We start from the raw sequence: 24,564 nt of genomic DNA, 5'->3' as shown, positions 1-24,564 counted from the left end.
GTTCAATTAGGTAATGTGTATTAGATAACAGCAGCGTCAGCCACGGAAATGAATTTCAAAACATTTGCACTCTCTAGACAATCGTGTGGCATCACTAATTATAATTCCAGAGTAGAACCGTTTTACTTGAGTGATACCATTTGTATGACATGAGCGTATTACATGGTAGACCATGCTAACAAGTTGTTAAAACTTGTAAACACATGTTTCATTCCTGGCCTCTGTCGTTTGTCGACGGGGATGTGAGAGATCAAGGGAACATAGGTGTCCATATGACTATTACGTACCTAAGGTTACTGGTACTGTTGTAGTAAAACTAGTACTCATATTTTAATGTTTTAATCTTCCAGTGTTATCTATTTAGTTGCTGTTAGGACTCAGCACTAGTCGTCACTGTTAAAGATTAAAAAACGCACGGAGAAAAAGTAAAGAGCGAACCAGAAATAGTATTATGTTTAATTAAATTAACGTGGCCGACATGAAACATCATTCATTCTTGATCAAATAGATTCTATTCGTATTATTAAAAACATCCGTTGTACTGCACGAATAAAGCATCGATAACAAACATGTAGCTTTATATTACCTACTTGCAAGCAGTCCTTATCTTTGGCAATGCACTTGATATCTGTGTGTTTAATTATTAATACACTTATTCATTGTGAATACATAACATGGAACAGTGAGAAACGTATCAGTTAATATCCCGTGAAGTCAACCGATGTGTCGATAGGTAAATTGACTTTACCTAAAATGGTAAATTGACTTTACCTAAAATAGTAAATTGACTTTACCTTAAATGGTAAATTGTCATTACAAAATAAAACTGCAAATTCAGTTAGATTTGCCTACTTAACAGCAGCAAACAATTCTATGAGAAAAATTTCTTTTTGGCGTGATAAGCATATCTTTATCCTATGAGTATGGCAAAAGTGACCCCTCTTGGGTTGCATGAAAAGGAAAATGCGTACGTACCTTTCGTAAGAAGGGACAGTTGGTAAATGGCAAAGTTGTTTCGTATTTGCGTATATATAGCTTAACACGCATATCGCACGCACGGGAGGCCGTCCTTAAATTACCCTAGCTGTTAATAGGACGTTAAACAAATAAAACCAAACCAAACCTTTATGGCGATGACATTGGTTAAAATAGAAAAGAAAAAGAGCAACGATGACAGAGTCAATGTAAATCAACAAGAAAGCTAACAATCTGCAAGACACATCCCTATATATGTCAGTGTACATGTTCATGTTAATATTTGCTGGATATCTATTTTTTTAGCTTTATTTAATGATCATAAATATATCGCAATACACTCCCTCGCGAATATTACCAAATATACAGTATCTTACGCAAAAACAGCGATCAAAAACTGTGGTAACCAGTTTTGGATAACGTGTATTTCCTATTTCCTTTGTCAGGCATTGAGTACAATGACAGTCGTTCACAATTTGGCGATGTGACAAAAGCGTAGCCAATTGCAAAAATGTCATGTCGCATTTTTGTTCCAATTACAATTCCAATAGTACAGGTGGTTTGAGCGACTTGAGATGGTTTTATCCATTCGGCCTTTAATTTGATGTTTGAACGCTCTCATTAAAATATCACCCGTTATCATCGTCTATGTTCATAAATTCACATTCTCGTCTTATCGAGATGGATTTGTTTTCAGTTTCCCCCTCTATCTGCCACAGTCCATGATGTTGTCTTCTTATTTTCTATTATTATCACCTTTTTAAAAAAGAACATTAAAAGGAAAACATCATTTCACCCATATGGTAACGGGTAATAATTTAATTTTGTATGAAACACGCATTTTCATTGGCTGAAATAATTTTGTTATACCTCCATAACAAAATTTTTGACGTTGCGCAATGTAACGTCATTTTTGATTGGCTGATGACGTTGCGTAATAATTTATCACAGAAAAGAGTTCGTCAAAGAAAGTGAAATATCTTGGTGTGTATAAGACGAAATTAAATTATAAGAATTAACATTAATTATTTTTTCCGTTATACAGTCATAACATAAAAAACTGGAGTGTACTCTCTTCATAAACCGCTTCGCGGTTTATTTAGAGTACACTCCAGTTTTTTCTGTTATGACTGTATAACAGAAAAAATAATTGATGTTAATCCTTAAATATCTTAGAAGCTGCAAAACGTTCGTAAATCTAATGTTCCGTTGTCTTTAACCAAACGCTCAATAAAATACATTAACTCGTGTTCTGTTGTATTAATATTGCTACAACAACTTAATAATTTCTTTACTGTACTCCGACTACTCGACCATCGACATGAACTTGTCTACTTAGTACCGTATTTACATAAGTAATATTTCATTAAGACAATGTCGGCGCTGTAAGTGACAGTGATGGCATATTACCAAGTGTGTAAATAATTGAGACTATGATTGAAATGGTTTTCCCGGGTTGGTGCTGTGCAGATACGACATTACCAATATCGTTAAATAGTGATGTGTCGTCAATCCCAATGGTATAACTTTATTATGATGTACATTATCTGATTATTGATTGAAATGACTTAACTTTGTACTTATCCTTAGATTTTGTTGAGGGCTGCGAAGAGAAATCGAGTTAATTAGGGCATCAATATGTGATATTTATATTTATTATACAAAATCTTCGAAACCAGTTGCTGTGTGGAATAGGTCAGGGGACATGACTTATGTTCATATATATAAATGACAACTTTGGTTTTGATTATATAAAAGACGATCAAAAGTTTGAAATTTTAATAGTAAAGATATTCTACTCTAACAGAATTCTTCAGTTAGTTATAACTCGAGATTGAAAAACGTATAACATGAGTAAATGAAAAAAAAATCAATATCAGGATTAGGAGGAGCATCGTGTTTGATCAACCTATACTTTAGACGCATGCAGCATTATGAATGTATCTGACAATTAAGGCACTTACAGATGTCGCCAAACGAAGTTAATACATTATGTAATGAGTAGACTTATACGAAAAATATGTGTTACATGTACTATATCAGCATGCTTGACGCGTTATTTCAGTGAACGCCCTAACGACACCAAGGAATACACTGAATACTTCATGATAATGCACTTAATGCACTAAGCGAAGCATCAACAACCCATAGCAGAGACTTATGACCATTAAACAGTCTGGTGTTATCTATAATCGAAATCGTCCTATAACGATCAAAGTCATTATTAATAGTTGGATCAGGTGGCAAGTAAATGTCGCGGATATCGGTTGATATTGGAGAGTGTGTAGTGTTTTGATAGCAAGTCCAGTAGTGCATATAACTAGGTAATCACATATCTGACTTTTTTTTTTAAAAATTTGACTTGTTTTGAGAGTTACCCTTTGGGTATCAACACTTTTAAGGTCCCTAGCATCACTGACGATTCCGAGAAGGAAAAAATCAGCTGTGTTTATTATTTTTGGCGCTGCTTTATTTAATTATCACTCTGTAATAAAAGTGACAATAGCGCGTGTCTTTTTTTTTTTTTTTTACATAATTGTACAATTATTCATAAAGACAAAACATCATCGATTAGCTGAAACTGAAATGACAATTCTTTGTTACAGAACTGTGATTTGGAAGAGTATCGAATATCAACCATTTGTTCTGCTATGTTAAACATTATACGGGAGTCAATATACAAATGTTCATTTACTCTATATAACATAAATTTGACGGAAGTCAGCACATGTATATATGAACCCTTTGTTAAATCGCCCGTGCTATCGATTACTAGAAGCTAGAAGTCAATACATAGCAATATGATGTACATGTGTATCTTGTTTGAAAAAACCCAAAACAAACGAATATCAATATTTAATGACATCCTCCATTGTATGATATCCACAATGTATGATGCTTTATAAAACTGTACGGTATCTCTTTGTTTTAAATACGTATTACAATGTATACATATTTGTATTCATTTGCATCATAGTCGTTTGTATAGACTTTGGAAACGGAAGCGTAGAGCTAAGAAATTGCCACCGTGACAGTCGACATTATCTAGCCTTTTTACGACATACACTATATATACGCTTTTTATAGAAATTCATATACAAATTAGACCAGTGGACGATGATTTTCAACTACACAATAGTTGGATCGACATTCATTGATGTTTATATTTGGCTTATCGATTACTTATATAAACATAAATTAGGACCTATACGTCCATTACAGATAAATAGCATCTTCAAAAGTACAAAAGCTATGTTGGCGGGATCAATTTTATTTCTACGCATTCAAACGCTGAATAGTAGTTAAATATTGGCAGATAAGAACTTGTCACACGTCAAGCATTTATTCTTTCTTTTAATTCCTATATTATTTACAATAAATACATGCTGAACCATTTTGATTAAACCTTAATAACTATTTTTCGATATTAATAATGATGTTTCGGCGACTAAGTTGAATATTTCTTATTGACATACCCTATACTTATAGACGACCAATAAAAAAACGTTTTCTTGTTATGACTTGAAAATTACTCATTTAGAAATCCCAATCGTACAATCTGATTAAAAATGATTTGAAAAGAAAAAAACTTTTAATATGGAATAAAACCCAGATTTCCCCATTTTAAGTTGTGTAAACTTGTTCCTTCAATGGGCAATAGAATGTATCGATAATATTTTTTGTTGAAACTACTTCTATGTGTGATCAATACAGGTAATCTAAGGTGTAATTTTACTTTATGTGAAGTTTCTAGGAAATAAAGGTCTTATGAATGTAGCATTTGATTTTTTTTAGTTGTATGCTGTACCAGGATTATTATCGCTTATTTCGTTACTTAACACCACCTGTTCGATTTTTAGAATAGTTCCTTTGTCCAGGTAGAACAAACAAGTTTTATCATGACAACATTAATCCTGATAATTGATACTACTATTATGGTACGTATGGATTTATTTCACATCGATAATCTGATTCATGCACGCGACAATGCTTGGAGTCCAAGGCTAGGCCAGTGTCAACAATGCTATGATATGCCCAATATACTGAATCGTGATCGCGGACATTTTGAATAAATTATTGATTCAAATCTTTCTATTACCTGTAAATTAAACCAAAGGTGTGGTACGTAGCTGTGTATCACTAAGTTGTACGAGCTATTAGCACAACCATTCCAATCAGTGGCGAGGAGTAATGCAGGCAGGTAGGACGTGTTTTAAGCTAGTGACTTTTTATACGCGTCATCGGCAGTGGAATCAAATCTCTGAAAAAAATTATTAGGAACTGGAGTGAACCAGAAGGTGTTTAGGAGCTAGGGCATCATAAGACGTCCGACATAAAAAATCTGTTAACTATAGAATATCCAGTTAGTATTCTTGTAATTAATGGACAAGTATATCAAGCATTTGCTTTAAAACAGGTTGGACTTTTTCGGTGTACAGGATATGATTAGAGCGACATCTTGGAAATATTTTCTACGATTACAGCCAGTCGAATTGTAGTAAGCAAGACATTCAGAGGTGAAACCACATACAAACCATCAAAATGACGTCTCCCGAAGATATATTAGACGAAGGAATCATAAAGTCACTAAATTCACTATCAAAAGAATGGAGGGTAAGTTATCGTCCCATGACATCGTTCTTATAGAAGTCAGCTACAGTTCTGGCAATTATATTCAATATCGTCTGCTTATTTGAAAAGAAATCTTCGTATGTGTACAGATCTTATACTAAGTCATATATTATGATAACATTTCGTACATTTCTTACACATTCAATTAGCTATTTTGTTTTCCTGTTGTGAATTTTTAAGATGCTATACTGGCTAATTTCGCCAATATAAAACAACATATCCCATTGTAAAAGATAAACATATGAATTCTAAGTAATATTCTCAGTGGCAAAATTAGAAACGTGAATATTTGTAACGATACAATGCTTACCGCTTTAGTTTTATGAAGAAAGTATATTTATAGATAAGATGATGGAGACAATACTAGTCAAGAAATGAACAGGTTTTTCATTCTACATCATGTTTTGTCAAGTAGCTTTCTACAGACCATTTTAAATCTAGTAAACATATATCGATCTAGGCCGTATTATAGTATTTCCAAATACATAGACATACTGTCTGTCTTTATGTAAATCAATAAATTCTGAAGACTTTTCAGCTCTTCTAATAATAGCCCTCATCATCATCATCACCACCACCATCACCATCAGCACCACCACCACCACCATCATCATCATCATCATCATCATCATCGTCGTCGTCGTCGTCGTCATCACTTGTAATATTAATAACAATACTTAGAACGTATTAGTTTGATGTAAATGTTCAATAAAAAGATGTCAAAAGCAATCAACATCTACGTATTGCATAATGGGTAAGATAGGATATATATATTCACCCTTCGAATGTATTTATTTTGCAACATAATCGGCTATAGAACTGTATACTGCTAATTGATTTTCAATAAACTAAAAAGTCTTTGACATAAAGGATATTGTTTGTATCTATTTACACAATTATGTTGTCTTGGAGTTAACAGTCTCCTAGTTACACTGTCACAATACGTGCTAGATTAAATCACAAAAGCCTATAGAAATAAAACTATATACTCATTTAGTCTGTAATTCCCATTGACATTTTACAATGCTTTACATCAGCTTTCCGTATACCCAATAAGACTGCAATGTGGTATTGATGTGAATTCGCCCTTTTTGTGAATCCATATCAATAATGTACTTTTTGTATACCTTAACAATAAAATTGAAAAATATACATGTATTAAGGAAAGCATATTCAATTTATGTTTATATTTCATCTTTAAATATAGTATTTGTAAACAAGACTATCAAAGCATAATGGTCTGTGAAATAAAGAAAATAAAATAAAATTGTTTGTAAGAAATTATAAATCGTGATGCATTTATAAGAAAGAAGCAGATATCTGCTTAGATCTATCTTGTATTGGTTTCCTGTGAAGTAGTGAATATGATAATGAACACTGCACTCGAAATTTATAGGAATGAGTTGGTTAATTAGAGGTTGCGCAAACCCTACGTTGTTATATGTATATGGTATTTCTTTGACTAGATTTTTTAACACGAGCTTAAAAGAGTGTGGTTTGTAGTTTTTTTCAAATTACTATCGACAGTAAAAGAAATACCACATACAACGACCACGAGTTTGTGAGACATGTTTCTACTTATATAGAAAACCTATTTCAAGGATGAATTTACCTGTTTTATGTAAAAAAAAAAATTCTCATAATATCATTTAGGGCATAAGGATATGAGTTGAAAAGAAATGTTGCTAGGTCATATACAAAACTGACCATTTAAAGAATATTAGGAAAAATAACACTTTATATTAATACATAGTTTTTTTTAATCGTATATGAGTGTGATGTTTTGAAGACAATAACTAAAGTACAGAAACGACCGGTTTGTACGATTCTATGGGACCTGGTTAGAATGTTTGACTTTTACCTTGCTTCCCACCATTCACTTTCACCATTGATATTTGCAATGTTACCCTAGTTTCCAGTTTACTCGTGCTTACAATAGAGTTTATCATGAAAACACAATATGTGGGTGTTATTCAAATCCCAGGGCATTAAATAATAATTACAATTTTTGAATAACATACAGTTTATACCACATGTCGTATAAACTCTAAATGCGTTTTTATTGGCTGACACGGTGACCTTTTTACGTGGCTATATTTTACTCATATGGTTCAATCCATTTTTATTGGCTGGCACTTGAAGGCCGCCTCAAGCAGTCGCGGAAATGATAACACACAAAATGTTATTCGCAATTTTTTTAGTGATAATAATTTTTTTAAATAGATTTCTATCCGTTTGTTGCTTTGTAGATAATAAACTTGTTAATTATTAATGAATTCTAATAATTACTACAATGAAAATGAATCTGTTGCAATTGTTTAAATTGACACCTATCAGATATACAACAATTCAAACGGTACACTTGGGGGCTCGCTGCTATCGTGTTTGACGTGCATGATTGTAATGTCAATAATAATCTGTTAAGGTACCTATATCTGGATAACATATTTTACCTTACACATCTAATGCCACACTTTTCTACAAAACAAAATGCATTGAAATAACCAACACATAGTTTATTCTCCCACTAGATATGTATATTTCCGATAGTTGAATATCAGAGAATTGCAATTCATTATTATTAAATAGTGACTAATACTGGTGTTAAAAAGTTATTATTGCACATATATATTTCCTTTATATCAATTTAAATTTGTAGTAACTGTAAACTATTGTTTTAGTCGGATTAACATTCAAGACCAATAGTTTAAAAAAAAATGATAATAATCAGTGTGCATGTTTGTAAATTCAGTAAATATCGATGACGCAAAAGGGCTTTGCTGATTGAAATATTCTATAAAGAAAACAGATCAGGTTCACCCATACACGATCAAAGAAATGCGTCCCAGCTGTGTATAATGAATTACTAATCTGTTTTATATGTTAATAGATACATTATGTTTATGTCCGTAATTTCATGTCGTGAACCCCCAGGGATCCTGTTAATTCACGTTAATGGTGTATTGAGGTTATTTTGTTTTGTCGCCTGACTGAGATGTACTATAATTAACTTAATTTGATTGTCGCCCTGACCTCAATACATATATCACACATCGATAAGAATTGTGGTCCACGTGAATACAGATAGAATAGTTCAAATGGTAGTTTCCTATTAATATACTTTTTATCAAAATGTGCCCTGGTAGTGAAACCGTGAAAAAGGTCTAGATCAGGTTTATGATGATAGTATCTTCCATATTTAAACTACATTGGTGATTATCCAATGAATTCATTTCCTGTCACACATCACCTCGGCCGATATACATTGTAAATACACCTCGGTGTCATATACCTATATACATATCAGCGTTATTCGCAATTGTCTTCCGGAGAAAATATCTTATTGATTTTTTTCTTAGTTATGGCAATCGATATATGCTTTAACAATGAAGGATTTTACCGTATTGTACCTTGAAATAAGGACCTATGTGTGTTTGTGGTTATTAGGCTTGGGCGACAAGTGAATCCGATTATATATATCGATAACAATTCTCTTTAATATCAGAAGTTTCAGTACAGTGTAACGTCAATTAGCAATCACGTGATTCGCCTAACACAATATATCTATTGTAAGGAGTTCATCCTATTATGGAGGATGGAATTATCAGCAGACATGTGGATTGGTTATAGTGTATGTGTTTCTTACAATTAATACAGGTTAGCCAACAGGTATAGGCATATAGTATTAATCTCGAGTAAGTTATCTATAACAGGTTACCATAACACAGTTCTAGCTAGTGTTTCATTAACATCTAAGAAGTAACTAACGATAGTAGTAGACATGCCATATAAAACAACAATCAGTGTGTGTGACCTGTTCCTACCTCAACGATGTTAACGATATTTATTTTGATGTAACGATAAGAACTGCACTGCAATGTGCAGCTAATTTATATTCAAGATTGACAATTTCCGAAATATCTGAAAATGTTATAATTTATCAGAGATCACGACAAGTAATTAATGGGTTTATTATCATCAAGGAAATGAATTGATACAAACCAATTTAGAAATCAAATTACAAAAAAAAAACAAAAAACAATCGTTAATTAATTATTTCGTGTTTTAATTTCTGCGAGTGCGTGAGGCGTCTTTTCGGTCAAAGTTCAAGGTGCTAGCTTATCAAAACGCATGTATAGCTGATTCCACGTGTTTTATAAGTGTTTGTTTATACAACATTTGTAATGAACAATTGATACCTTTTAAGTTGATTATCATCCATCTTTTGCGGTTGAATCCTGTTCATTTCTTTGTATTTCCTTGACGTGTTCTCGAACCGAATTACTTTGATTCTGTTGTGTCTCGTTTTTTGTGTTGCTTTTCGGTATCTTTGATACTTGTCATGACCCGTTCCCTTTCTGTTTGTTGCTCCATTGTATGTGTGTCCTTATATTCTGGACCGTGGTGATTCATATCATAAACAAACGGTATGTCCCAGAAGCAACGGTATACTTTCTTATTATGATTTTTGCAGCACTCTGGAGATTAATAAATACACAGTTTACTTTAATACCATTGCATAATTTGCATCACTTATTAGATTCGTGTATATCTTAAAGAGAGAGCAACGAAAAGGTGTTTCGTTTTAGTAACGGTTGCAAACTGTTGGCAAACGGTGAACACTTTAATTGCAGTTAATATTCGCCCCTGATTTATTTTACAATTAATCCGTCACAAATAAGCGGCATAATTGAATACTGGGCATTTAACATTATGATTTTTAAGTTGCGTTATCACCTACAATTTATAGATTAATATGTATGTATGACGAGTTTGATATCCCTTACTCTGCATATTCATTCTTTCGGTCCCCAGCATCATTGACTTGTCCTAGGTAAGAAACAGCTGTATACTGCAGCTGTATATTAATTTTATATATGTACAGTTTTGATAGGCGTCTTTAAACGCTCTATTCACTTGTTGGTCGTACATACAATACTTATCACGTCTCACCGTACACTTAAAAATTGCATAATGATTATAACTACACCATTCCTAGCAGTATCGCCAATATTAACGTGCTCCTATACGTATTGTATACTTAATCTTCAGCTGAAATGGTACAATTTGAATGTTTCCGCGCGCTATGACAACACTAATAATATTGATAATGTTGCTGTAATTACTTCCTGTCAATTTCAATTAAATACGGACAAACATGATATATCAGAAAGATCAATCGACATGGTTGACATATGAAAGTTAATGACATAAGATTACTATGGACTGGTTCTACCTGTCAGTGTTAAATTGTATCATTTTACCGTAGTATGTATAAAAAAAACTTTCAATCAATTTAATTTGCAAACTATTGTTTTAAAGATGAATTCGAAAAAAATGCTGTTTTGTTAAATAGCATTACTTTTTTACACACTATGTTCATGGCCAAGAAACTTTAAAGTTTTCTCTTTATTTCTGTATTTAACATATCGTCACATATATAATCATATATATTCATAAGGATATTCAAGTGTGGGCTTAGCATTGCATTTTATGCAAAATTGAACATTTTAAAATACCAATTCTCAGAGTGCTGAAATATTTTATTCCACATTGATTGTTCCTGTCTGTCATTAAGAACGCTTGGGCAGTTAATATGAATCCGGTTTCTCTTAAATGATTGAATGTGACAACATATGTCATTATTCATTCTTGATATAGTTGATATGAACATATAAATGTGAATAGTTATTTGAAAACAATTTTCCGTTATAAATAATAAATTCACGCATATTCCCAAATCAACGAAATATGAACCATTTATCAGTCGTAAGATCATTGTCGCCCTGCATGTTCATTATTGATAAACCGGTAATGCTGTATTCGATGCTTAAGCACGGTTGGTATGCGTGGTGTAATTTGCATTTAATAAATTCTAGCACGTACCCGATCAACGAAATATCAGCCTTTTATGGGTCCTAATTTCACCGTCATCCTGGATACTTATCATTGATGAAATCAAACGTATTGACTTTTAAAGCAATTACGAAGGAGTTTATATTAACTTAATTTACTTACTCTTGTTGGCTCCGAGTAAAGCACGCCTAGGTTGAATAAACGTGTGTAAACACTGTCACACCCGACCACCTAATCCTGTTTATTGACAGGTTTTGATGTATTCGATGTTTAAAGATGATTGCTGTCATGGTGTAAAGTATATCATTCAAACTTTATGTTTACAGAGGTTTGTCGTGTAATATAACTATTCGAGATTCATAAGTTCATAAATAACGATGATAATGTAATTTAATACAATATGTTATATTGTCAAATATACAGCAACTTATATTCCCGACATCCCCTACATTGGCACGTAATTTGATACCAAATGGTCTGCCTTCAGCATATTCACCGTTAATTGAAATATTAAAAATTCATTTGTGGTTTATCAATTAACCTTCTGATTTCGATTTATAATACAACTACTAATGGGTAGTCATATTGATATATTTATATCACAGAAAAGTCAGATGGAGGCCATCTCTAATTGTTCGCGAATATAAAGAATATGTTTGTTTGTACAATATTACATTGTGTTCAGTTGGTTTGTGACAGTGATCTTGACGTTATTTATAGATTGTAAATTTTACAAAGATACAAATCTTTAACAACAATCTAACAGCGTCAGTTAATTACTTTAAAATGAGATTGAATGAAGAAAGAAAAGAGAAAAATGTATAGGGAAGGGAAGGGGCAAACATTGCCCGAGTCAAACACGTACATGAGTTATTACAGTTGAAACAATTAAAACATTTTTGATGCTGTGAAACTGCTGCTAGTTGATGTAAACCAATATCACATGACAAAATAAGACGTTAGATAATAATAATGAACAATTATTGAACATGTTATCGAAGATTATTATATCAGTGAAAAGGATTAAGGAAAACGTTCAGAGTTGAAAATATAATTTTGTACACGAATAAATATATCTTTATTTTGACAGGATGAAATGTTAATGCCCCAAAACAGTATGATTTCTAATGATATTGGTTTTGAATTGGTCGAAAGCATAGGTATTTGTCTAATGTGTCCGTAGTTTCGACAAGATGTTAGCTTATGGGCGTTTTTTCCCATTTGCCTCATGGTAGGAACAGAGAAGACTTGCTACTTCATTTCTGTCAAAAATATGATCCTTGAAAGAACTGCGTTTCATTCAGTCTAGCATGATTCTAGCATATTTGGCCTATTCTAGCACCACAGAAGTATTACGATTCCTCGGAGATGTCAACCCTTATCTTAGGTAATGTCGAGGTGAGAACAGAGCCATCAGGCAATACATGAACCTCGATCATGTCAACCCTAATCTTAGGTTTTGTCGGGGTGAGAAAAGAGCCACCAGACACTACATGAGCCTAAACCTATTTTTTTTTAGAACACGAAGTATACTTAGCCTAAAGTTAGCTTTATGATAAATATTTGAAATATGATCCGCCCACGTACCTTTACTATTAAAGGCTAGACCTAAGTGGTTGTGATTTTCATTTTGTACAATTGGATTATTGTTAAAAAAATGAGGATGGTCAATGTTAAACCTACGACTGAAATTAATAGATATTATTTTATTAGGATTGAAAAGAATTTGCCATTTATTAGCCCATTTGGAGATTGAAACTAAATCATCATTAAGCATTGTATTAGGTGTATCAAGGCCATTATCATCATGTACTATTACATAGAGGGAGGTGTCGTCAGCAAAGAGTTTTATATTAGAGGTTATCTTATTGGTGATGTCACTAACGAAAAGAAGAAATAGAATGGGACCAAGGACAGATCCTTGAGGGATTCCTGCTGATATAGGTTTAGTGCTAGATTTATATCCTTCAATGACAACCCTTTGTTTTCTGTCAGCCAAGTAAGAACAAGTAAGTTTTTAATTTATGTAACAGACCTGATGTTCACTTAGCATATGATGACTTGAAATATAATTATATGTGTATTTAAAAATAACCTTTTCTTACATTGTAATAAAAATAGATGTAACTGCAATAGGCCAACCATTATTTAGATCACTAGCTTCACCCTTTCCTTTATAGAGTGATGTAACATTAGCAACTTTTAAAATATCTAGGAGTTCACCAATAGACAATGTTTTATTAAACAACAATTTGAGTGGATATACTTAAGACGATGAGATATGTTTTACAATAATTGGTAGGATACCATCAGGTCCAGCTGGTTTATTTTTATTAAGAATGTGGAATTGGTCAATTATATCTTGCTCAGTTATATTAATATCAGACAGTTCAAAATGGGACAAGGGAGGTAATTATAGTAGGTTAGTGTCTACAATATCAGAGGCAATATAAGTCAAGTAATTGGGAAATATCATCACATTAATCAATCTGATAAGTGGTAAGCTGCCTCATTTGAGTAGGGATTCCAAGATTTATGGTATTCTTCAAAACTTACAAAATAACATTTGGACCTTGTGTATACGTACAGTATCACAAGAAGGCTGTTACGCTTGTTTGGAAGAACCAAGCCATAATTAGCAAGGGCAATAATGGAAACATTTCCATAATAAATTTAGAAAGCACCATGAACATCGCCCTGCAGGTAGGGCGTAATGATTGTACCTGCTGCCCCCATGGCATGATCGTAAGAGGCGACTATATTTGGGATTTTCTCTTTTCTCTTCTTTCTTAACAACTTTCTTCTTCCACACGTCTCCCTTGACATTGCCTCACTTTTGGCCTTTAGTTGAGCGTGCGCCCCTGTGAGGAAGGCGTTGGGTTCTGTCCCCTGGCCGAGACATACCAGATTCTTTAAAAATGGTAGTTGCTGCTCCTGCTTAGCGCTCAGCATACACGGAGTGGGACGACTGGTTCGCCCGTTGTCAGTATAATGTGACCGGGTGGGGTGTCCTGCTGGGTGTCTTCGGCAGTATGCTTCAGTGAGATAGCACTATAAATCGGCAAAAGTTCCGGCCTATCACAAGGAGACTTAACACGAACATACGCAGCCTCCCAAAACACACATACGTACTCAACACACGCATGCATGTCGCACGCACGGGAGGCCGTCCTTAAATGGCCTTAGCTGTTAATAGGACGTTAAACAAAATAAACCAAACCAAACCAAAGCACCATGAACAATGCGGAAGTGTAACGGTAACTTCTTAGTCGGAGAACATGACATATGTAATTCCAGAGAGGATTGGAGATGTCTCATTCGATTACTACTGGGGTCTTCATGGAATTTTCATTTCTCAGATATAGTAATGGGATAATGTTGTCCTGTATATACTCTAAATGTATGGCCTATATTATGATCTCGTCAGAACGAATATATCCCCAATGTCAAGTTAAATTAATTGTGCTTTGTTTATTGTAACTACCTCGGTTCTTACTTTGAAACAACATAACTTCATTCTATATGGGGAGTGAGCGAGGCAGGGGTTTTATTGATAAAACAGCAATCTCGTACCGTGCTTTGATTGATCTGATACGTTTCAAAACGGTCTTTGTATTGTTTTTTTTATTCATTTACTGGTGTAATCAAATAGGTTTTGCCTTTGAATTACTGTTATGTTCCTTCATTGGTATTCTCTTGTCCCCTTTTCTTATGTTAATGTTATTCATGTATTATATCAATTTGTTTTATTTTTAGTTTTGTTCTCATTTTAGATTAAAACAATATTATTAATTATGATTATTTCTACTGTTATTACAGATTTTCTTCGGTTTATCTGAAAGATATCTAGAACAAATTACATGTAAACCATTTGTCAACAGTGTCCAATACAACAATGATCGTTTGTGCACTCGTGACATTAAACATAGGGTTTTATTTAGCATGGCTATGGTTTACCGACTCCATTATCGTCAGGTAAAGAGAGTCGATAACTCACCTGTATCGATTGATGTGATAGCGACAGTCAGTGCGTCCTTCCAATGTCTCGTTGTAACACACAGGCCGTAAACCTTTCTGTACGGCAAAGCTTGTCCAACACTCATACATATCACGGAACCACGAATCGATAGATAGACCAAAGCAGGCTTTATATAAATATGACATTGTATCATGTATTGAATAGGTATGGATATGTCAATATGACAAGGGTTCGTTAGCGGTACTAGGAAGCCTGTACATTTTGTAAGCTCTAAATATCCATTCTAATCTTTGTTATTTCTATGGTTAATTCTTCCACACAGTAGAGCAGAGCACGGAACCATACAAGTTTAAACGTATCTTTGTTAAAGCAGATAAGTGGAAGTACATGACCATTATCTTAGATTTTTTGTCATCAAATTTAATTCCTAAATCACTTATATAATTAAATGGCCTTAATTTATTGAAATGACTAACATTTCTATAAGTACCGCAGGAAATATGGATATGACAATAATATACAAGTACAAATGTAACATAACCATAAATGTTAATGTACTGTGGTCTGTCTAGAGTGAGATTTTAGGATTTCAGTTCCATATAGTTTTATGTTGCTACACATACATTACATTAGGTAGCCCTGACAGATTTTGACACCCTATAAATCTTTCATAAATTAAACGACAAATCAATTTTCAAACAATCACAAGTGTAATAATTATCAAACGTCCCCATGGAGTTTGTATTGGTGTGATGTTAAAACAGAGCTGACCGTCAAACGTAGTCAATATTTAATCATTTTAGTTTCAAACAGATTTGATGTCCTTAAACAAATTAAAATTGCGGATTCAATTAACAGAAATGAAGTACATCATTTTCTAACAATTGTGGTCGATTTATAGTTTCTACAATGATAACCTCCTATCCTATATGTCTTTTAAAAAGAAAGATGTTAAAATGTGAAGATTTTAAATAATGCGACAACTAGCATCCAGCTTCAATTAAGTATTATTATACATTGTACAAGTATTTTGCCCCAAACTTGAACATCCGCAATGGCTGCCACTGTTGGTTTCAGCATCTGTCATGTATTTTATGATATGCAGACCCATTGGGGCATTTATCGCTCTTTTATACGATTGATATATTGACAGGCAGGACTGGTTGGTATGATATAATAGTAACCTGAGGTTCCACTGCTGTTTTTATTATCATTATGTATTTTGCACTTATCAAATGATGTACGGACTGCAATAATCTTTGTTAGAAATACCATGGAACCATGGTCGTTTGATTAAATTAAAACAAAGAAAATTATATACAAACAAAAAACAAAAAAAACTAACAATTTTTCACGCATGATTACTTATTCCATCCTGGAAAAAAACCCATATCATTTATACAATCAGCAGATTTAGCAAGCTTTCTACATAGTTGGCCATTGGGAGACGTATTTAGCATTCTCGCCTTTAACGACCAGAGTTCGATTATGACGGTATACGGTTTACCCAGGCGAACAAGGTCAATTAGTGTACATGTGGAATCAGTATTTAGTGTTTATATGTTGAGCGACTGCATTTTCTGACGTATTTCAAAAGTAATGATAAAGAATACGTGAACCTCCTAACTCCAACAATATATGCACGGCAGTACATCAGATACATGTTATTTGTAGTATGAATATTACGACGAATCAAATCGCCTCCTACATGATTCGTCTTTCTGTCGATGTGACCGTCGATGTGACCGTCGAATGTGTGCAGGTTGTTTGAGGTTTTTGTGTTTGATGGATTTGTCTATTTAAGTCAAACCGTACAGAGCGTACAGAGACAGGGTATTAGTTGTCGGTCGGTTAAAAATTTCCTCGAAAGATAAATTTGCTCTAGTTAAAATATGGTAGGATTGGTAGATGGTTTCCTGTTCTCTTCGCTACTGCCATTGATATTTCGGTCGAGAATGCCATATTTTTCAAATCATTAGAATAGTATGGTCTCCTAAAACTGTTAAAGAGGCTTGACCGATTCTATCAACACAACAATTGTGTGACTCTCTTGATCATCGATTAACATGAATCTCATCGGCCGAGCAATCGTACACTTATTCTGGTCAACCCTCTATAGACCCTGAAGGTCGTACCAGATTCCAGATAGGTGCATTACAGTTTCATACACTGACATCTTTTATGATTTTAATTTTCCGTTGAAAAACAATTTAGATGTTACCTAAATGTGATATAGGTGTATTGCAGCACACGCAATTGAACAAAACTTATATATATTTTTCGATATGTCAAACAGTACCAATCAAATTTTAATGAGAGGTATATTTCTGTTACATCTTTCACATTATGGTATATTCATATTAACCATCGTTTCCCTACATATAATTTCCAAAAAGTTTAGATGTACAACTGTATTCACAAAATTATTCTAAAATCTGCTGGAGGTTTTATTCTTTGATTTGTATTAGCACATTTATAAATATCAAACTCCTTCTATCCAACACTATAATAGAGGAGAATATTAACTGAATTGTATAAATTTTAAACGTCATCTAGGCTCCCTAATGATTGTACTTGAATGTAACAAACCGTTATTGTTTGATCAAATCTATTTTTGATATATTGAAAATTTATCCATTGGCGATTATTAACACTTTTTTTTTTTTTATCTCAGTATGCTATCAACGTCACTTCCATTTTCATTCTCTAATTTTTCTGTAGTGTATTGATATTTCTTTGAGGAGCGTGAGAAAACTAGTTTAACTTGAGACCTAGAAAATTCCCGGTGTAAGTGCATGTAGATTGACGTAAGCTCAATCCAATTCCTCTACAATAATCTTTACTGAATGGACTAGATACTTTGTATTTATATTTCTAAGTAAACAAAATGTCAATTATTGGTGTTACTGTATAACTGTAGCTGGTTTAGTCAATGTATCCAATGGTACTGATAAAGCATACCGTGTAACATTCATGTAATGGAATTGATCTGCTATCTACGTATTCTTTATTTCCAATCTTTTACGCTGTTTTTGGTGACTATTTCGTTATTGGTGACAATTTCTTTATTGGTGACTATTTCCTTATTGGTGACTATTTCCTTATTGGTGACTATTTCTTTATCGGTGACTATTTCTTTATCGGTGACTATTTCTTTATCGGTGACTATTTCTTTATTGGTGACAATTTCTTTATCGGTGACTATTTCGTTAATGGTGACTATTTCTTTATCGGTGACTATTTCGTTATTCGTGACTATTTCCTTATTGGTGACTATTTCCTTATTGGTGACTATTTCTTTATTGGTGGCAATTTCTTTATCGGTGACAATTTCTTTATTGGTGACTATTTCCTTATTGGTGACTATTTCGTTAATGATGACTATTTCTTTATCGGTGACTATTTCGTTATTGGTGACTATTTCGTTATTGGTGACTATTTTTTTCTTTTTGGTGACTATTTCTTTATTTGTGACTATTTTGTCATTGGTGACTTTTTTCTTTTTGGTGACTATTTCTTTCTGTACTTTCTTTGATCTGTTGATGTCTCGTCGACGTCCTTATTCATTTAATATCTTAACTCAGGGTAAATCATATGTATATACTCCTCTGGTTACTGTCATTGTGCGCTGCAAAGATAATCAATCAGCTTGAGAAATAGTTCTAAATACCCACATAGTTGCACTTTAATATTCCAATTTTATTTACAACACGCTACTTGATCATTCGTATGTAGTCTTTAAAATGAAAGACCGTAAAACTGCATTGTGATATCAACAAAAACAATAAATAGGGAAGAAAAATCATTACACATGTAAAGTAATTAATTGGCATTATTTCTTCCAAACACTACTGTTTACATTCATGTACCTTTGTCTATGTGTTTGTTTATACTTTAACAACACATTTGGAATGAGAAGAGAAATGACATGGCTACATTACATTAGCATGACATCAAATCAACCCTAACATGATTGTGTAACATGAACCAGTGTTGGTACACTACCCAGGCGTTTGTTTATGTAAGGAGATTAAATCGCCACAATCTTTCATGTTAAATCAATCCACCATCACGATCAGGAACCGTAATTTCCTGTGTATAGTTCACGGATTATACATTATGTACACTTTTTTAACATCTGGTGGTGTCTTTTGCGGGCTACCCGCAGGAGCCAGCTTTCTGAAGAATTTCTTTTATATAAATGTAAAACAAATGTTCGTTATACATTATTTTTCGGTTTTCACAACAATTCATGAATACAAATTGATTAACATAACAAAAGAAACACACAGCTTAGTTTTTTTCAGTGCCCTCAACAATAAAAAAATCGATCGAAAATACAACTTCTGTTTGGTTCATGTACATGTACATGTACACAAATTACATGTATTACACGAGTGAAATTGCAGGTTCGGGTTATGTGAAATTAATTTTGCACAATGCTTCAAAATGCCTTATTTTGTATCCTGCTGGCTGTACACCGGTGCGTGGGATAGACCGGAAATTACGGTAGACAGTGGTTAACTGGTTAGAAAAAACAGATAACACGAACACCTTTGTAGCTGTGATTGCTCACGTTATAGCTATATTAAGTAATCGAAATACCTATAATGTAAAATTCTCATGAAGATATCAAATGTATTCTCTCAAATTCATGTAACGTAAATCTGTTTTACAGGAAATGGTAATGGAGGCGTGGATGGATCTGTTCGAGCAGGAGACAGAAGATACTGTGAATGTTATAGAGGAGTCCCGAATGATGATACGGTCAACACTCCTCGATTTCAATTACGAAAACCAACAGCTTAAAAATGAGGCTCGTCTGCTTGGTAAGTGAAACAATTCTACATGCTATATACACATTTAGTTGATCCCTTTATTGATTATTTCGAGTAGCATGTCACCTACCTTTAAATATAATTCTCGGCAAAATAAGGAACAGCTATCCCGTCCTATTTTTAAGATATTTCTAATGTAGTCTCCAATTGCAACTCATTCCTTGTGTTAGGAAACACAAAATAAACCTTATAAAATTATATCAAATATAACTTCAAAGACTGTTCTTATCAAGACCTTATTCAAAATTAATAGTACTCTTTACAATTGTAGAGGAAAAACGAAAGCAGGATGATTTCAGCCATTCACAAATGAAAGGTCGAGAATCAAAAATGGAAGTCGACACACGACCAAATAGTCGAAGTCTGGCTCAAATACGTAACGAACGTGCCCAAAGCAGAGCACAGAGCCGTATCGGCCGCAGTTGGGGCGATTTGGCAGACCTCCGTAGAGAAAAATCCTACATGCGAAGTCCAACCACTCTAAGCGTTAGTGAAGTCAGACCAAGCAGGAGTCAAAACCGTAATGAAGAGAGTTGGGGAGAACTATCGGCTGGACGACCAGACAAAATCAGGAGTCGTAGCCCGAGACCAGAGTCACGGCCATTCAGTACTCTCAGTTCTGGCGAGCCAATATTGTCTCCTGATCAGATGAAGAAGGTACAGTTGCTATATGTAAATGCTGTATTTGCTATTTACACGTGCATTCGTCTACGTACATTGTACGTTATACAGGATATCAAGTCCCCTCTCTGCATATGTGTAATTTTCTGTACCTAGTACCTTACATGCCAAGGATGAATTGTTGGCAACTGATTGGGTTATGTATTCGAACAACTGATTTTGCACGATAATTGGATGGCGTTCGCCAGTCAAAATAATTTGGTCGAGTATCACTGAGAAACGATACAAGCTTGGCGAAAGTTAAATCAGGGTTGTTTGACCTATATTTCATTTAGATATATTTCAGCAAAAGAAAGATAAAATAAACACACTTGAAGCGGAGGCCTAAATTTACTTTCTTGGCATGTACATGTACGATGCAAAACGGTCACGTGGTTCCACGTACCTATTGCTACATGATACTGTCTATATACATACTAAATAGTGTATCCACTGCCTATATTCACTGTACATGTAGTACATATACAGTATACCGGGTGTATTCACTGCCTGCGTGTATGTGTAAGATATCAGGTTTACATAATGTATCTGTATCATTCCTTGTACATCAATAGAATAGATGTTTTACTATGGGGATCGTCCATATTCTTAATTGTGTTATAAATATTTATGTCTAAAGGAGACAGATATGATTATTGGCGACATGCAGAATGCAGACTACAAGTTAATGAAAGAGCGAGAGCGACAGGTGGAACAGATGCTGAAACGTCGGGAAGAGAAAATGGAGGATAAGAAAAACGAACTAAGGAACCAGGCCCAAGCTATCCTCAACAAAGCCATCGAGATGAGTAATGCGTAAGTTTTCATCACATAGTAGTTCGTCATTACTCCCCTTTCTTATACAATGTATACTAATCGTTAATAACACCCCTACTTAATGATACAATGTACGATAGTCGGCCATTACCCCCTCCCCCTCCTTAATGATACAATGTATGGCAGTCGGTCATTACTCCCCCTACATGATGATACAATGTAAAGCGATGGGTTATTACTCCCCCTTCTTAATGATACAATGTATAGTAATCGGTTATTACACCCCTACTTATGATAAAATGTATTGTAACAGGTTATTACACACCTTACTTCATGATGCAATGTTTAGTAATCAGTTATTACACCCCAACGTAATGATACGATGCATAATAATCGGTCATTAAACACCCTTCTTAATGATACAATGTATAGTTATCGGTTATTACACCCCTACTAAATGATACAATGTATAGTTATCGGTTATTACACCCCTACTTAATGATACAATGTATAGTTATCGGTTATTACACCCCTACTTAATGATACAATGTATAGTAATCGGTCATTACACCCCTACTTATGATAAAATGTATTGTAACAGGTTATTACACACCTTACTTCATGATGCAATGTTTAGTAATCGGTCATTACACCTCCTACTTAATGATGCAATGTATAGTAATCGGTCATTACACCTCCTACTTAATCGGTTATTACACCCTTACTTAATGATACAATGTATAGTAATCGGTCATTACACCTCCTACTTAATGATACAATGTATAGCAATCGGTCATATATTACACCTCCTACTAAATGATACAATGTATAGTTATCGGTCATTACACCTCATACATAATGATACAATGTATACCAATCGTTTATTACTCCCCCTGCCAAAGATACAATGTAAATTAATCGGTCATTACACCTCTGCTCAATACTATAATGTAAAGTAATTGGTCATTACACCCATTCTCAGTGATATGTTTAGTAATCGATCAGTACATACCCTACTTAATGATACAATATATAGTAATCTGCTTAAAGAGAACATAATTAATCATTGTGTCCTTTCGTGAGGCTGTGAATGTCAAAAATCGACGTGTTGGTCGTAGTCATTTGTCATACCGAATTTTCGGAATCGTTATATTTCCCGTTCATTTTGATGCTGTGCTGTAAAGCACAGGCGCAGGGAGATTAAATGTTGAATTATGAGTGAAAAAATGATTGCCTATCATATTCCTTCATCATCTCTTGTCATATGAAAGTCATATAAAAAATCAATCGACCTTCTAATTGTATAATTTGCCATTCGGTTGCAGGGCTGCGTCTGATAAGAAAAAGGTAGACTTACAGCTGCAGGCCAGACTGGACGCGCTGAAGAAAAACAAAATGAGGCAATCAAGCCGAGCATCTCATCACCACGAAGACATGGATGACATTGAAGAAATACATATGTGATTAGAAGACCATGTATTTATGGTTATCATTATGGTGGTATACGATGAAGACGAATCCACCTGCGATCTGTATGAAGTAATTATGACAACGACATGAGTGTCATATTTCTGGTAAAGCGGATTATTTATTGTGGTGACAATTTCAGTTGGAATCTGTTATTGTATGACAGATTGTCTCTCATTCATACAAAGGGAGACAATCCCAATCGGGGAATCCTAAAGACATACTGATAATAACTGACCTTGTTGTATATGAAGAGTTCATTCAGAATTGTTTAGGACAAGAAGAGTGATAATGTAGATTGACATTACTAAGGACTTGCAAATACTTTACATACATTTTAGCTTTACAGTTTCCAGCACTTTTAATTTACGATTATCGGTTGAGGTGGTTCTAGAATGATATCCTATCCGCCTCGACACTCAAAACATAACATTATATACTATTGAAGGGAACTGAGTAATTGTAATTCGAATATGTTTCCGATCAAAAACCGTAAATCCTGACCCGACTCAGCACTTAGAGAGGGTTGATATAACTCAATTGTCCTTCATTAAGTACATCCTTATTTTGTTTAAAATACTAATCTTACCAATATTACAGTCAGAAACCTGTCTTATTTATATCTGTATGACAACAGACAGGTTTCAGTGTATATACTCTCTTGTTGTAATTGTCTTCTATCATTTATTTTCAATTTTATCATATCCAAACATTTTAATGTTGTGTTTAACATTTAAATCATTAAATGGAAAACACTGCGCCCTGACAGAGTCTTAATCCGTGGTTAGACAGGGCTGTACCAATGTAAATACCATAATAGAACTATATTTAGTACGTGTTCTTGCAAGTCAATTTGTGATTTTTCATTTCTCAATCTATTATAAATATACATATACATGTGTAAAGCGTTTGATATATAACCTTACCATGGTTTCATTAGACTGGCATCTGTTTCTAGAATATTAAAATCATAAATATAATTGTCTTTTGTGATTTTGGTCTCTAGAATATTTCTGATAAGTTTCAAACAAAGGGGAGATAAGCTTATATTAGAATTAAGCTTAGCACTTCGTAACAAACGTAGTGACTGGTGGCCAGTCTACGGTTTTGATCAATATTTCTTAACTATTTTTTTTTCATCGAAAGTAATTATTGGATTTAAAGAAGTAATCTAAGCTAGGATACTTTACTTAAGTTTTGTAATGTTTTGAATGAAAATTGTAACTTTTTGGAATGTATTTAAAGTAAGGAATACGGATGAAACCTGGGTGGTATGATCAGTTGAACGGGTCAGTATCTTTTAATCATCGACATGTGGTGTCTATTGTTATCCAGTCATTTCATAAATAAAATATTATTTCTACACTTTCATGTATTTTT

At 33.7% G+C, this 24,564-nt stretch overlaps 1 protein-coding gene across 1 annotated transcript; it reads left to right on the top strand.

Annotated features, from left to right (window-relative positions):
- The first annotated feature begins 5,124 nt into the window (after positions 1 to 5,124).
- Positions 5,125 to 24,552, top strand: LOC117325816. Its single transcript, XM_033882301.1, has 5 exons — positions 5,125 to 5,589; positions 20,121 to 20,271; positions 20,552 to 20,937; positions 21,581 to 21,756; positions 23,043 to 24,552. The coding sequence occupies exons 1-5, from the start codon at positions 5,518 to 5,520 to the stop codon at positions 23,179 to 23,181; spliced, it is 924 nt and encodes a 307-aa protein (XP_033738192.1). The 5' UTR covers positions 5,125 to 5,517; the 3' UTR covers positions 23,182 to 24,552.
- Positions 24,553 to 24,564: the final 12 nt, after the last annotated feature.

This window comes from Pecten maximus, chromosome 4, assembly GCF_902652985.1.
Source record: "Pecten maximus chromosome 4, xPecMax1.1, whole genome shotgun sequence".
NCBI classification, from domain to species: Eukaryota; Metazoa; Mollusca; class Bivalvia; order Pectinida; family Pectinidae; genus Pecten; species Pecten maximus.
This window is presented reverse-complemented; position numbering and strand designations above follow the sequence as displayed.

What these genes read in the sequence shown, in the direction of transcription:
- LOC117325816 (XM_033882301.1), top strand. Translation starts at nt 5,518, where the DNA reads ATGACGTCTCCCGAAGATATATTAGACGAAGGAATCATAAAGTCACTA. An exon ending in AAATGAGGCTCGTCTGCTTG is followed by an intron (nt 20,272 to 20,551) that starts GTAAGTGAAACA and finishes TTACAATTGTAG; the next exon opens with AGGAAAAACGAAAGCAGGAT. An exon ending in CTCCTGATCAGATGAAGAAG is followed by an intron (nt 20,938 to 21,580) that starts GTACAGTTGCTA and finishes TTATGTCTAAAG; the next exon opens with GAGACAGATATGATTATTGG.